This window comes from Bufo gargarizans, chromosome 1, assembly GCF_014858855.1.
Source record: "Bufo gargarizans isolate SCDJY-AF-19 chromosome 1, ASM1485885v1, whole genome shotgun sequence".
NCBI classification, from domain to species: Eukaryota; Metazoa; Chordata; class Amphibia; order Anura; family Bufonidae; genus Bufo; species Bufo gargarizans.
Window position 1 is genome coordinate 257,233,916 of NC_058080.1, and position 16,305 is coordinate 257,250,220.

The 16,305-nt window shown below is 43.3% G+C and overlaps 1 protein-coding gene across 4 annotated transcripts in view; it reads left to right on the top strand.

Moving 5' to 3' along the window:
* The window catches only part of GSTCD (glutathione S-transferase C-terminal domain containing), a 217,070-nt gene that overhangs the window by 92,821 nt on the left and 107,944 nt on the right, over positions 1-16,305 (top strand). For all 4 annotated transcript variants that reach the window (XM_044302546.1, XM_044302529.1, XM_044302557.1 and 1 more), the window contains one exon: positions 15,505-15,598. In XM_044302546.1, the coding sequence (XP_044158481.1) occupies positions 15,505-15,598 (94 nt within the window). The remainder of the gene's footprint in view (positions 1-15,504; positions 15,599-16,305) is intronic.

Below are 16,305 nucleotides of genomic sequence, written 5' to 3' on the forward strand. Positions count from 1 at the left end.
ACACAAGCATACCAAACACGTAACCACCAGCAACAGCATGCGTGGCAACCATGTCACGGCAATCACCCAGAAGGCCGAGACACTGCCACAGCATGCTCTCACAGCAACACGTTGCCGCGGGCAACCGCAAGTGTGGCAACAGTGTCACAGCGTACACCATAGGCCGTGACACTCCGACCCCTCAAAGCCCCCCCGCACACCACAGGAATGCAGCCAGCACACAACACAAGTGACAAAACCACTGAGTCATGGACAAGGGGAAATAAGAAGATTCAGCGCCAGAGCAAGACTGCTGCCAGCCCCTGGAGCAACACACAGGAACCAGGGCACCAGCCACCAAACAGCCCAGAGAAACCGCACTGAATGCTGCGTCCACCTCAGACACGGTTCACACCCGGTCGCTACCAACATGCATCCCGAACTAGCACACAGCCAGTACACCAGAGGAATGCATCCAGCACGCAACACAAGCACCTGAACCACTGAGAAATGGACGAGGAGAAGCGCAAACACCAGTGACTGTTCACACCAACTGCAACCAACTGTCGCAGGGAACCGCACTGTTAACAGCGTCTCACCTTTCATCCTCCCTCCGGAGGATAAGCATGTGCGCCAGAAAATGACAGGCGACACATGCTGGGCCCTCTTCCAAAGGCGCCAAGCAAGGAGCCTTGGTGGTCATACTGTCACAGTGGGGAGTGGGAGAAACCCCCCACCGTGCGGTGTTAAAGGGGATAAGCCTCGCCAAAAGGAGTAATAAGGGAGCTGGTCATCTCCTACAGCGTCCCCAATCCTCTCCCTGACTCATCGTATGAGCGGACCCCGATGGTAGGACGACTCATACCCAGGATTCCTAGAGACCCTAAGTCGCCCTGGTAATCCCTTATTAAGGAGCGGGGAAGAGACTACCTGTTCCTCCCAGTAATGGAGGAACAGGAGTCTCTGAGGCCAGGCTGCAAGGAGAGAGGGGAACACATACAGCATATGGAGATGGCAGGTAAGCGAAACCCATAACACACTTACCTGCCACAGACACACTGACTGGAAACTTTGCACAAGTGCTGGTGTCCACACCAACATTAAAGGACACAGCACACACCACAAACCACACAGGAACCCAGGATACCCATAGCTGCAATAACATGAGACAGGGGAATGTCTAGTAAACATGCTGGACACCAAACACCACCAGACATGTAACACCAAACTAGACATACAAACACCCTGAACATAACCTACACCATACAAATAAGGACAGGAAGGGAAGGAGACACCGGGATAACATTGATGACCACAAGGGTGGCCCTCACTGGACAGATGGAACACCCTGGACTGGAGCAGAGCTCCAGCACCAACAACAGCTGAAGTAGGAAAGACTCCAGCCAGGAAACCACAGAAGATAAGCCAAGTGACCACACCCAGTCAGGGAGTTAACCCTTACAGCACCAGACAGAGGGAGGCTACCACTTAAAGGGGAAGCGCACACACAAGCGTACGAAACACGTAACCACCGGCAACAGCATGCGTGGCAACCATGTCACGGCAAACACCCAGAAGGCCGAGACACTGCCACCGCATGCTCTCACAGCAACACGTTGCCGCGGGCAACCGCAACAGTGTGACAGTTTACACCATAGGCCGTGACATAATGTTTGCGAACATATGCCGCTATGTTTGTTTATCGCAAAAGGGTTAAAGTTGTTCGAGTGGCTCCATCTTTTCAACATTCTTGGGGGGTACATACGCAGACCAGGTAAGATTTGTCCTAGCTGGTTTCCCCCCTTCCTACAGGGACAGGCCTTAACCCTTTTACATGTCAGATCCTCTCTCATTTTGCAAACTCCTCTCGTCACACAACATTTCAGTGTGGTCAGTTGTAACCCCTCTATGCATCTTGTCTCCATCCTTCTGCAGTCTGCGACCCATCCCAAGTGGCCCATGCGACTCATCCTAAAGTTGACCCTGACTGGGTGCACTCCCGTTCAAGGATAAGGCAGGATGCCTCACTTACTAACAAAGTCATCGTGGAGATGCTGAGCCACATATCCCTCCTGCAATCCGGGATTCTTTTGGATTCAGAGGCCCCTTGCTCCAGGTCTCAACAGGGGTATCTATTGCATTTCTTTTGTGAGGTCTGGCTTACCCACATTGAAGGTGCGAGAGCGACAAACTGGAATACAAATGGATACATAGTGGAATTCTTTTCGGGCCTCCCCCTCCCTTTTTTTCGGATGACCACTCTAGCCTCTCCAGCCAAGGCCTAAGCATTATTTTAGCCATCCGTGTTCTGCCCGCTCAGCTAGTGATTGTACCAGTTCTCCGTTGTGAAAGATATCTTATCTCTTACATTGCGGAAGGATCTTCTCTACCACGTGGCTTTATTTCACCCAAATTTACCTTCACTGTGCTTAACGGCATGGCTGTTGAGGCCACTGTTCTCAGAGCCAGGGGATTCTCAGAGCCTGTCATCGAAACTATAATCAAGGCTAGGAAGACAACATCTTCTCATATCTACCATGGGACTTGGTGGTCCTTTTTTCTCTGGTTCAACAGTTTTGACTTTCACCCATGCAGTTCTCTCTTTCCTTCAGATGAGGTTGGATCTGGGCCTTGGCCTTCTCTCTCAAGGAGCAGGTTTCTATGCCATCTACAGGTCCTTCTAAAAAAATTAGCATATTGTGATAAAGTTCATTATTTTCTGTAATGTACTGATAAACATTAGACTTTCATATATTTTAGATTCATTACACACAACTGAAGTAGTTCAAGCCTTTTATTGTTTTAATATTGATGATTTTGGCATACAGCTCATGAAAACCCCAAATTCCTATCTAAAAAAATTAGCATATTTCATCCGACCAATAAAAGAAAAGTGTTTTTAATACAAAAAAAGTCAACCTTCAAATAATTATGTTCAGTTATGCACTCAATACTTGGTCGGGAATCCTTTTGCAGAAATGACTGCTTCAATGCGGCGTGGCATGGAGGCAATCAGCCTGTGGCACTGCTGAGGTGTTATGGAGGCCCAGGATGCTTCGATAGCGGCCTTAAGCTCATCCAGAGTGTTGGGTCTTGCGTCTCTCAACTTTCTCTTCCCAATATCCCACAGATTCTCTATGGGGTTCAGGTCAGGAGAGTTGGCAGGCCAACTGAGCACAGTAATACCATGGTCAGTAAACCATTTACCAGTGGTTTTGGCACTGTGAGCAGGTGCCAGGTCGTGCTGAAAAATGAAATCTTCATCTCCATAAAGCTTTTCAGCAGATGGAACCATGAAGTGCTCCAAAATCTTCTGATAGCTAGCTGCATTGACCCTGCCCTTGATAAAACACAGTGGACCAACACCAGCAGCTGACATGGCACCCCAGACCATCACTGACTGTGGGTACTTGACACTGGACTTCAGGTATTTTGGCATTTCCCTCTTCCCAGTCTTCCTCCAGACTCTGGCACCTTGATTTCCGAATGACATGCAAAATTTGCTTTTATCCGAAAAAAGTACTTTGGACCACTGAGCAACAGTCCAGTGCTGCTTCTCTGTAGCCCAGGTCAGGCGCTTCTGCCGCTGTTTCTGGTTCAAAAGTGGCTTGACCTGGGGAATGCGGCACCTGTAGCCCATTTCCTGCACACGCCTGTACACGGTGGCTCTGGATGTTTCTACTCCAGACTCAGTCCACTGCTTCCGCAGGTCCCCCAAGGTCTGGAATCGGTCCTTCTCCACAATCTTCCTCAGGGTCCGGTCACCTCTTCTCGTTGTGCAGCGTTTTCTGCCACACTTTTTCCTTCCCACAGACTTCCCACTGAGGTGCCTTGATACAGCACTCTGGGAACAGCCTATTCGTTCAGAAATTTCTTTCTGTGGGTTACCCTCTTGCTTGAGGGTGTCAATGATGGCCTTCTGGACAGCAGTCAGGTCGGCAGTCTTACCCATGATTGCGGTTTTGAGTAATGAACCAGGCTGGGAGTTTTTAAAAGCCTCAGGAATCTTTTGCAGGTGTTTAGAGTTAATTAGTTGATTCAGATGATTAGGTTAATAGCTAGTTTAGAGAACCTTTTCATGATATGCTAATTTTTTTAGATAGGAATTTTGGGTTTTCATGAGCTGTATGCCAAAATCATCAATATTAAAACAATAAAAGGCTTGAACTACTTCAGTTGTGTGTAATGAATCTAAAATATATGAAAGTCTAATGTTTATCAGTACATTACAGAAAATAATGAACTTTATCACAATATGCTAATTTTTTTAGAAGGACCTGTATCCTTTTTCAGCGCCTACTCGCCACCAATTTAGCAATTTACTTCATGGTGTGGCCCATGTGGTACCTCTTTACTTTTCTCCCCTTCCACCTTCGGACTTCAACCTTGTCCTGGAAGTAATCCAGCAATCCCAATTTAAACCATGTATGGAGATAAATTGCCTTACAGTTTGTTCTCTTAAAGGGAGCCTTTCCGGTCGTTGTCACAACTTTTCATAGAGTTTTGAAATTTAGTTTTTCATAGAGTTTTGCAATTGGCAACTCTGTCTTGTAGGTTTATTGATTCTACATTAGGACAAGTTTATCCTCTAACCAATACCCTCCTTGTTACCAAAGTTTGTGTCAGCCTTTCATTATTACAAGGATATTGTTTTGCCTTTATTTTGTCCGGCTCCAACTCAGGCTAAGGAATAGCTTGATGTGGTGCTGGCAATCTGCATTTATCTGTCTATCACATCCTCGTTTCGAAGATCATTCAGCTGTCAGCTTCTGTAGAGTTTACTCCTCAGATCCGTCCTTCTCCATATTCAGATATTGGTGACCACACTGCCTTCAAATGTAATTGGATGGAGCTGAGGTTAGAAATAACATATGATCTAGTCCAAACTGTCCAGTTAAAGCAATTTATTTTAAAAGGCTTATCACATGATTAATGTAAAAACTAAAATTTTATATATAGTACGTGACAAGCTCTTTCTAACAAAGCTAGAACTAGGCCTTTACCTTATGTGGATCCAGAGATTTCCCCATTCATTGCTCCAATTGCTCTGCTAGATTTATATCAAGCTGGCAGCTCAGCGGGTGTGTCTTTCCTCTTTAGCTCTCTCTCTATCACTCCTCGGGAGGCAGTTGAAGTCTGAAACTGAGCATGTGCAGCCTTCTAGTACAAAGAAAAAAGCAAACAGCAGGTGGCGCAATACAGATACATTTTATTGAATAAGTCAGTAGTTATACTAAATGTTTAATTAAAGGCAGTTACAAAGGTTTTCAGATCCAGGTGCTGGTTTGAAAACAGGATATTTTTTGTGGGACAACCCCTTTGAACTATGAACATCTCTCAAATATTTTAATAAAAAAAATACTTGAGCCTATCCATTATAAATAAATGTTAGGTACTTAGCAAATATTTTGATCAAAATAAATAAGCCCATCCACAGCCAGCAAGATCACCCCTAATAGATGGCAAGAATAGTGCAGAGTTGCCATAAAAAATTTGGAACTCAAGTGGAAACCTGTCGAACTTCATTGTTAAAGGGATTCTGTCACTTCGTTTTACAGTTATAGAGCTGCGGACATGCACGGCTAGATCGCCGCTAGCATGTCCGCAATATACCTGTCCTATAGGGCTGTGTCCTTTTTATTTTGTTTTAAAAATGATTTTAGAGATATGTAAATGAGCCTTGTAAGGTGCCCATGGGGCTTTACGAACCTTCCTGGTGCCCAGCCACGCCCCCCTGTGAATGAGCCCAGCACCGCCTATGTCCTCCGAATCTCCTCCTTGCTCACAGTTAGATTGCCGTAATCTCGCGATGCGCAGTTCCTTCCCTGAGGCTGATGTCAGCACAGGGAAGGAACACTATACCGGCACTGCGCATGAAAGGAGGAGATTTGGAGGACGCAGGCGGTGCTGGGCTCCTTCACAGTGGGCGTGGCTGGGCTCCAAGAAGGTTCGTACAGCCCCTTGGGCACCTTACCAGGCTCATTTACATATCTCTAAAATCAATAAAAGGACACCGCCATATAGGACCGGTATATTGCGGACATGCTAGCGGCGATCTAGCCGTGCATGTCCTCATCTCTATAACCTAAAACGAGGTGACAGAATCCCTTTAAGCATTTGGGTTCATTCTGATTTGTCAAATTATGTGTAGTTTGCTAATACAGTAAGGCCTCGCACACAGGACCTTATGTATTTTGCGGTTCTCAAACCACGGATCTGCTAAATATGGATAACAGATGTCTGCATGCGTAATTTTTCTAATAGAACTGCCTATTCTTGTCCACAAAACTGACAACAATTGGAAATGTTGTATAATATGCAGAATGGCTCCACAGATACGGACCCATATAAATGAATGGGTCCGCGTTTAATCTGCAAAAACATAGATTGAAAACAGACCCAAAATAAGGTTGTGTGCATGAGGCCTAAATTTCAGCATGGTGGCACCCTTGAGAGAAGACACAAACAGTCTTCACCACTTAGTACAACTATCAAACCCCTTGATTACGGAAGTTAAAGGGGTTAAAGGTGCTGATTGCTACTACCACCCACTGACTACCTGCCGCTGTGTCAGTACTTGCAGTGGTTAGTGAGGGGGGTGAAAGCGTGGGAGCCCTGGGGGTAGCTACACTTCCTTTTTACATCTTAATGGATATGGCACATCCATTAGGATGTGAAAAAGCAGTGCAGTGACAGGAAGTGGTTAATTTTAAATGTGAATTCAAAATCGATCCAAAAAGTAAAACAATTGTTGTTGGATTGTGGAGATGAGTTTTCATTAGAATATTTTTTTCACCAGTGATCTCTGTGTATATCCAGAAGTCGTGTTTCCTTGCTTTGCTAAATAATTGAAGCAATGTGCTGCCTGCATACCATGCTCTCTACTGATCTACCTTTTGGCTGAAACTTGAAAGCCAGCAAAGTAAATATTATATCAGAAAAGATAAATGTTAATATTAGAGAGATTGGCTGTGTAATGGGGATCTGATGATACAGTGGTATATGCCATACTGTCATAACCCTGGATAAGAATTGTGAAAACATTCTCATTTTTTAAATATAGTTACACTTTGATAATTGCATTTGGTTCGCCTTTCTTGTTCTTGTGCCATAGCGTTAGCGGATATTAAAATTGCAATTTTTTTTTTAAATAGCTTATATTAACTACAGTAATTCATCAGAATTCTATGGGTTCCATCTAGTGGTGGCTGCAGACATCCAGAATTGTACAGTTTATTGTAGGATGGGAAGGAGCGTTAGTGCTTTGTAACAGAATTTGACATGGTTGCTGTCATCTCAATGACAGCCCAGGGTATGAATCCAGTATGCTTCTCTGCGGAGTAACTGTCTTTTTATGTCACCCCCTCTCCTCGGTCTTTTAATCTGTTCTATCACCTGAAATCGCAACTGTGAGATCGAGTGGCGAGAATCATGAAAATGTGATGGTTTACGAAATAACAAGTTGCCGATCCGTATCGTCGATTTGTGTTTACAGATGCGATCTCTCACAGTTTGCATTGTTTCTCCCATGTAAATTAAGCCGCATGGACATTTTATTAAATAAACAACATTGGTGGAATCGCACGGGAAGTATCCCTGAACTCGGAAGGCCCTACCAGTATGTGGGTGATAGAAAGATTCCCCTTTAATAACGTGCGAACATTGCGCACAATGTAAGCAAGGATATGTGCCAGTCTTCTGATTCTTCAAAAAAAATCTGTCGTGGAATACCTCTCATAGGGCCAATATCTGCGTGTACCAGCTGGTCTCAATAGGTCTTACTGCGTTTATTACAAATCAATGGAGGGTTATTAAATTCCACAACCTGCGGATAGGATCTCCCAAGCAATTGCCAATGTTTACGGACAATGTCATCCAACCGCTTATTGAAAGGGGTGAAACTTATGTGAGAAACCATTCCTAGGATTTTTCTCTTTCTTCTTATCCCTTATGGGGGTATTTACTGCCTCCTTGAGGATTTTCTCAGGCTGTGTATTTGAGACATCATAGCAACCGTTTTCCATCCACTTTGTCGGGAAAACTGACAATTAGAGCTGAATGCATAAAAAGTTGGAGCCTATTTCTCTTTCTTAAATTATTTTTTCAATTGTTAATTAGAGATGAAGTCTACATAGGAGAAAACTGGGGATAAATGTAGGATACGAGTCAGATAGTGTCCAAATATAGTGTTATTCCTCATGTGCATACACGACTGCTTATGATATTGTATATCAATGCATTAATTCCTATTATTGTAACAGTTACAGGCTTAGAATAAACTTGTGGCACTGCCTAATAGGCATATAGGCCTTTCTTAGGCTACCATGTGAACACATCATTTCCCTTTTATAGGTAGGATGGGCAATGGTGACAGAGGGTGCTTACTGCTATTGAGCTTGGCATCTAGGGGGTTAAGGAGCTGGGATCTGCGTTATTGCCTATCCAGAGAGTTGTTTTGGGTACTGAAACGATTCTGCACAGGCTGCACTGATGCACTGGACCAAATAATTGTCATTATTTAAAAAACGATATCATTAGACACAAAAGAAGCACCCCCACAAAAATTTTTGTCCTCTGACCTGTTAGGGTACTTTCACACTAGCGTTTTTCTTTTCCGGCGCTGAGTTCCATCACAGGGCCTCAAATCCGGAAAAGAACTGATTAGTTTTATCCTAATGCATTCTGAATGGAGAGTAATCCATTGATCAGGCTTTTCAGAAAACCGTAGCATGTTGTATTTTTACCTCCGGCCCAAAATCCTGAACACTTTGACTGAACGCCGGATCTGGTCTTTTTCCCATTGACTTGCATTAACGCCGGATCCGGCGCCGTGTGTTCAGTCAAACCGGATCCGGCTTTTGCATGATAAACCCGAAAAAACAACATCGATTTAGGCCCAAAAAATAGGTGACCTACCAGATTCCATGAAAGAGGCAATTATTACATTAATCCCAAAAAAGGATAAAAAACAACTAGATCCCGGGTCATATAGGCCAATATCCCTCCTAAACACAGACGTTAAAATCAGACAGGTTTTATACCCGGCAGAACGATATATTCAAATATAAGAAGGTTGTTTCTTAATATTGAAGCCAATAGATCAGAAGTAGGGGAGAAAGCGGTACTTTCACTGGATACCCAAAAGGCATTTGACTGTATTGAATGGGAGTATTTGTGGGCAGTATTAAAAAGGGTTGGTATAGGGGAAGGATTCATAAGATGGATCCAGCTTATATATCATAATCCAAGGGCTAGAGTGATGGTGGATGGGAGCTTGTCCCTGCCACTTGCCCTTTATCGGGGCACGAGGCAGGGATGCCCTCTCTCCCCATTACTATTTGCTATTGCAATTGAGCCCCTGGCAACTATAATAAGAAACGATAAGGAGATCAAAGGTTTTCAATATGTGGGAGGGGAAGAAAAACTGTTAGTGTGCAGACGACATTTTATTATTTATGCACAATACTGGGGATCAGTTTTCGGGGTGCACCGAAATGAAAATTCTGGTCCGAAACCGAAACCGAAAATTCAGGATACCCCTTGACCGAAACCGAAACTGCCTTTTTGCCCAAATACTTTTAAAAGACCCCCCACCCCATAACAGTGCCATCCACAGACCCCCCCACCTCATAACAGTGCCATCCACAGACCCCCCCACCTCATAACAGTGCCATCCACAGACCCCCACCCACCCCATAACAGTGCCATCCACAGACCCCCACCCACCCCATAACAGTGCCATCCACAGACCCCCCCACCTCATAACAGTGCCATCCACAGACCCCCCCACCTCATAACAGTGCCATCCACAGACCCCCCCACCTCATAACAGTGCCATCCACAGACCCCCACCCACCCCATAACAGTGCCATCCACAGACCCCCACCCACCCCATAACAGTGCCATCCACAGACCCCCACCCACCCCATAACAGTGCCATCCACAGACCCCCCCCCCATAACAGTGCCATCCACAGCCCCCATTGTACAATTAATAGATTAATAGAAAATAGCGGGGAGGGACTGGGAGGAGGAGCTGGGGGCCGGAGCGTTCACTGTTCTCCGGCCCCCAGCTCCAGTAGTTATAAAATGTTGTACAATTAATAAGCATTCTATTCATGAGGCCCCCTCTGCAGTATTACATTCAATACAGCCACATCATACTCACAGGGCTGTCATCTTAATGCTGGCCGGACGGGCAGAGGAGCGGCAGCGTGACAACTGACGTCATGTGCCCGGCCTACTTTCTGAATGAAGGAGGCGGCGCAGGCATGTGACGTCAGTCGTGACGCTGCCGTTCGTCTGCCCGGCCGGCCAGCACAGCCCTGTGAGTAGGATGTGGCTGTATTGAATGTAATACTGCAGAGGGGGCCAAATGAATAGAATGCTTATTAATTGTACAACATTTTATAACTACTGGAGCTGGGGGCCGGAGCACAGTGAACGCACCGGCCCCCAGCTCCTCCTCCCAGTCCCTCCCCGCTATTTCCGGCCGATATGTAAAAATATCGGCAGAAACAGATTAGGTGCATTCTCGGCCGATATTTTCGGCCGCCGAAATTTCGGTGCACCCCTAATCAGTTTAACAGAGTTATAGATATAATGGATACGTTTTTTTTTTCTGGTCTAAATATTTATTGGGGGAAATCACATATGTTGATATTAGGAGACGCACAATCACACGGAGATTTAAGGGTGCATGTGCTTGAAAAACACGAGAACTTTGAATATTTAGGTATACAAATTTCTGGAAATATAGAAGAATATGAAAATTTTAATGTACTCCCCTTAATAAAAGAACTTAGAACCAAAATACATATTTGGAAAAGATTACCAATGTCAATAGAGGGTCGGGTAAATCTAATAAAAATTGTTTTTCTCCCAAAAATACTCTATATCCTCCAAAATGCACCATTGAGATTACCGCAGTTATTCGATAGTTTAATGGGGGATTTTATCTATAAAGGCGCTAACCCTAGGATAAAGAAAGAAGAAGTGCTTCAGCTCCCAATGAGAGAGGGTGGATTAGCTGTTCCGAATTGGGTATTTTATTATTTAATAACACAATACGGTCATATAAAAGGTAGTTTAAATGGTTTAGTGGGCAGGCAGGAAGTAAATAGATTGGGGTGGAAAGAGGAATGGAATCACTTAGAGGTGTTGGAATCGGGTACACTGGGGAAAAATAATACAGGAAATAGAATATTAAATTCACTGGAGTATATATGGGTGGAAATTAAAAAAAATATTAGAGATTAAAGGGTTTTTGTACTATACACCTATTTGGAAAAATTTCAATTTAAAGGAACTGCAAACGATTAGGATTTATATAGACTGGGAAAAAAAGGGATGAAATATCTAGGCCAGATATTTGAGGAGGATAAACTGAAAGATTTTAATACATTGGCCAGGGAGTTTGGGATCCCACAAAATGATATGTATAAATACTTTCAGCTCAGGAATGCGTTGCGGACAGTGGAGCAAGATGATAAATATAGAAGGGAAAAATCAGATAGATTGTGTAAATTTACCAACGGAGGTGAAAGAGGAGGAATAACCGCAAAAAGATACAGGATTTTGATGGAGGGAAAGAAAAAACGGATTACAATACTTGCCAGGAAAAAATGGGAAAAAGAACTACAATCTCTTACGGAAGAGAAGTGGAAAGATGCTCTTAAAAGTTATGCTAAGGTCTCGGATAGGGGTTCACATAAGATTTCACCGTTTTTTATAGTTCATAGATTACATCGATCCCCGTGGATGTTGAAAAGAATGGGCATGAGAGCTGCGGATAAGTGTCCAAAATGTAGGGGAGAGAATGCAGATTTAATACATTGTTTCTGGAGATGTCCCAGATTGTTCAGATATTGGACAGAAATAGCGGAGACTGTATCTCTATTTTTGAAGGTCCAAATATCCGAAGATCCAGTAATCTGTATATTAGGGGCAATTGAACATTTGAAGTTAAATAAAAAGATACGAGTGGTTCTGAGCAAAGTATTATTCCAAGCGAGACTCCTTATACTTAAGAAATGGCTAAAGGTAGATCCTCCGACAGTGGGACAGTGGAGAAAAGCATTCAATAATTTGATTAAAGAAGAATGGGGGATGGAGGGTCACAGCAAAAAAAACCTTGAGGAAGTATGGAAAAAATGGTTACTTTAGGGCTGGATATGCCATGTTTTTTTTTTTTTTTTTTTTTTTCCTCGTCCCCATCCCTCTCCCTTGGGGTGGTGGGTGGGTATTGGGGATAGAATAAAAGGGGAAAAATAAAGGTGTAATTATTTATTGTTAATATGGACTATTAATTCATGTGTTTGGGTACAAATGTACATGTTTTTATGAAATGGAAGTAAAAAGATAAAAAAAAATAAAAATGTGAAAAAAAAGTTAGTCCATAGATGGCGGATCTGTTTTTTCCAATGCATTTTTTCATTGTGATCAAAATCCTGATCAGGATTCAAATGTAATTCGTTTTCACAAGTTTTTCCGGATCCGGCAGGCAGTTCCGGTGTCGGAATTGAATGCCGGATTTAAACAACGCTAGTGTGAAAGTAGCCTAAGAAAGGTACATGTAAACTGTAGTGATGGTTATCTTCTTACCAGTGACTGTATGTTGTGAGTTAAAACCTCCCTTCTGAAACTTAGCTGTGTTGTGTGACCAACACTCTTCCTCTCCAACTAAGGGTACTTTCACACTTGCGTTAAAGTTTTCTGGTATTGAGTTCCATCCTAGGGGCTCAATACCGGAAATAAACGCTTACGTTTTATCCTAAAGCATTCTGAATGGAGAGCAATCCGTTCAGGATGTCTTCAGTTCAGTCACTCTTACGGTATTTGGCCGGAGAAAATACCGGAGCATGCTGCGCCCAAAATTCCAGAACACTTGCCGGAATGCTGGCATTATTTTCCATTGAAATGAACTAAGTGTTCCGGTCTTCGCATGCACAGACCTTAACAATGCAAAAAATAAATAGTAGATAACCCACAAATAAAGTCACTGGTAAGAAAATTACATTTACTGCAGTTTACATCATGTACTGTACCTTTCTAACAGGTCAGAGAATTAAAAATAATTTATCAAACTGATTCCCTGTATTTAGATAAGACTTTCTCTAAAATACAGCTGATGAAACCATGGAACCTTTCTAATAATACAATGCATTTGGAAACTCTCCACACTAAGTTATGTTGCATCCGTGTGTTAAATAAAAAAACAATAACATTTTCCCTAACAATCTGTACCCAATACCACATAATGAGAAAGTGAAAATTGAATTTTAGAAATGTTTGCAAATTTATTAAAAACTGTCATTTTTCATGGACATAGGTATTCAGACCCTTTGCTATGGCACTTGAAATGTATATTTCTCCATCATCTTTGAGATGTTTCTATACCTTTTATTGGAGTCCACATGTGGTAAATTCAGTTGATTGGCCATGATTTGGAAAGATGCACCCAATCTGTATAAGGTCTCACAGCTGACAGTGCATATCAGACCAAGAACTGCCTGTAGATATCATACACAGGATTATGTGGAGGCACAGTTCTGGAGAAGGATACAAAAACGTTTCTGCTGCACTAAAACTTCAAAAGAACACAGTGGCCTCCATAATTCCTAAATTGAAGACGTTTGGAACAACCAGGACTCTTCCCAGAGCTGTCCCCACCACCACAGCTGAGTAATCAGGGGAGAAGGGCCTTGGTAAGAGAGGTGACCAAGAACCCAGTAGTCTCTCTGGCCGAGTTCCAAATATCCTGTGTGTAGAATGGAGAAACTTCCAGAAGGTCACCACCACTGCAGTACTCAACAATCTGGGCTTTATTGCGGAGTGGCCAGAAAGAAGCCTCTTCTCAGAAAAGACACATGAAAGCCCGCAAGGAGTTGGCAAAAGAAATCACCTAAAGGACTCTCAGATTGTGAGAAACAAGATTCTCTGGTCTGATGAAGCCAAGATTGAACTTTTTGGCCTCAGTTCTAAGTGTCATGTCTGGAGGAAACCAGGCACTGCTCATTACCAGTACCACCCCTATAGTGAAGCATGGTGGTGGCAGCAGCATCATACGGTGGGGGTGTTTTTCAGCAGCTGAGAGAGGGAGACTGGTCAGGGTTGAGGGGAAGCTGAATGGAGCAAAGTACAGAGATATTCTTAATGAAACCCTGATCGAAGGTTTACCTTCCAACAAGACAATTACTCTCAGCACACAGCCAAGTCAGCACAAAAGCACAGCTTAGATAAGAGTAAGCTTAGTTAGCTTAAAGTGTAGCTTAGGGACAACTCTGTGAATGTCCTTGCAAGGCCCACAAAGATCCCTGACGTAAACCCAATCAAACTTCTCTGGAGAGATCTGAAAATTGCTGTCCACTGACAGTCCCCATCCAACCTGACACAGTTTGAGAGGATCTGCAGAAAAAAATGGCAGAAAATCCCTAAATCTAGGTGTGCAAACCTTGTGGCATCATACTCAAGAAAACTGGAGGCTGTAATCGCTAAAGGTCCTTCAACTAAGTACTGAGTAAAGGGTCTGAATACTTAAAGGGGTTCTTCACTTTCATTTAACTGATGATCTATCCTCTGGATAGATCATCAGCTTCTGATCGGCGGGGGTCCGACACCCGGGACCCCCGCCGATCAGCTGTTTGAGAAGGCAGCGGCGCTCCAGCAGCGCCTCGGCCTTCTCACTGTTTACCGCTGGGCCGCCCGCCCACTGACGTCACGACTTGTATCAACTAGAGTGGGCGCGGCTAAGCTCTGTTCACTTGAATGGAGCTTAGCCGCGCCCACTCTAGTTGATACAAGTCGTGACATCAGTGGGCGGGCGGCCCGGCGGTAAATAGTGAGAAGGCCGCGGCGCCAGTTAAATGAAAGTGAAGAACCCCTTTAAGTGTATGTCAATGCAATATTTTAAGTTTTTCCTTTTCAATACATTTTCAAAGATTTCTAACATTCAGTTTTCACTTTGTCACTTAGAATTTAATTTAATTTTTTAATTTAGCACATGCCGCAACTTATAGAAATGTGACAAGGCTAAAGGGTGTGAAGACTTTTACGAATGCGTTGCAAGTGTTACAATGTAGGAATAGCGGCTAGTACTTGTAAAATCAGTGGGCTCTTGATATTCAGTCTCATGGGTTGGAACTTGGTTTGTATCTTATGACACTTTGAATCCAGCAGAATCTCTAGCATTGGTAAATGTGGATCTCCTGCAAGAATAAGACGGCTTTATTCTGATTAAAATGATTACTTGTATATTCCATTATTTTTCAATGTTATTATCATTCTTACTACTGCTTCAATACTGTCACTCTTAGACACTGAAAAGCATCTACAAGATGGAAACACAAGTAGGACTGTCCATATTTGATATTACTATGTCTGTCAGATGTTAGATTAAAGAGGTTTAGTGCATAATCTAGAGCAGAATGAAGAATATGTTGTATTAGTGATTAATATCTGTTTCCATCCCGTTATCGCACACAAGATGTTTTGTCATTTGTTATAATATTTCATCTTTATTCTACAGAATCATGGTGTTGAGGCAGTATTTTCTCCTCATCCGTGCCCATCCCAAAATATTGACTGGGGAAGCCTTCCCGCAGCAGTAAGCCCATCAGAAGGTCAGTGTGAATATTTCTTACTTGAATACATTGTAACTTGGTTTAAAAGGATTTCCCAGACATTTGCATTAAAAAAAGTCTCTACCTGGTGTAAAATAATACCCATCTCAAAGGGGTTTTCTGGGATTACTATGATTTTTTTAACAGGTATACTCATGTAGTTGCTTAGCTCATTTTCAATTTGGACTCTCCTGACCTGTTTTCACCATGGAAATAAATCATTCTGGTGTAATTACATCCTGTGTATAGCACTTCCTGTTACCGTACCCATCCAAACCCATGATGCACTTCTCCTTTCCCTGCCACAGCTCCGCCCCTAACGACATCCAGCTAGTTTACAGCTCCTCCCACCCAGCTAGTTACATTGGCAGTCCCCTATCACTGCCACTGTTGCTGTTTTGACACGCCCGTGGAACAGAAATAGGAGCAATAAAGGGAAAATCAGTACATTACAAAATCAAAGCTACCTTCATTTTAGAAGATGTTGCAGCCCAGAAAACCCCTTTAATGATTATATGCCACTCCTTTTGACTACTTGGCACAGGGCTGTGGAGTCAGTAGCTTACTGAGACCATATCTGAGCCGGGTCATCTACAGCTCATGAGTGGCTAAGCAGTTTTTTCCTATGTGTTACAAAATGAACAGAGCGCCCGGGCACTTAGTCATGGCTGGCAATGTAATTGCACTTACCATAAGTAGTTTTACTA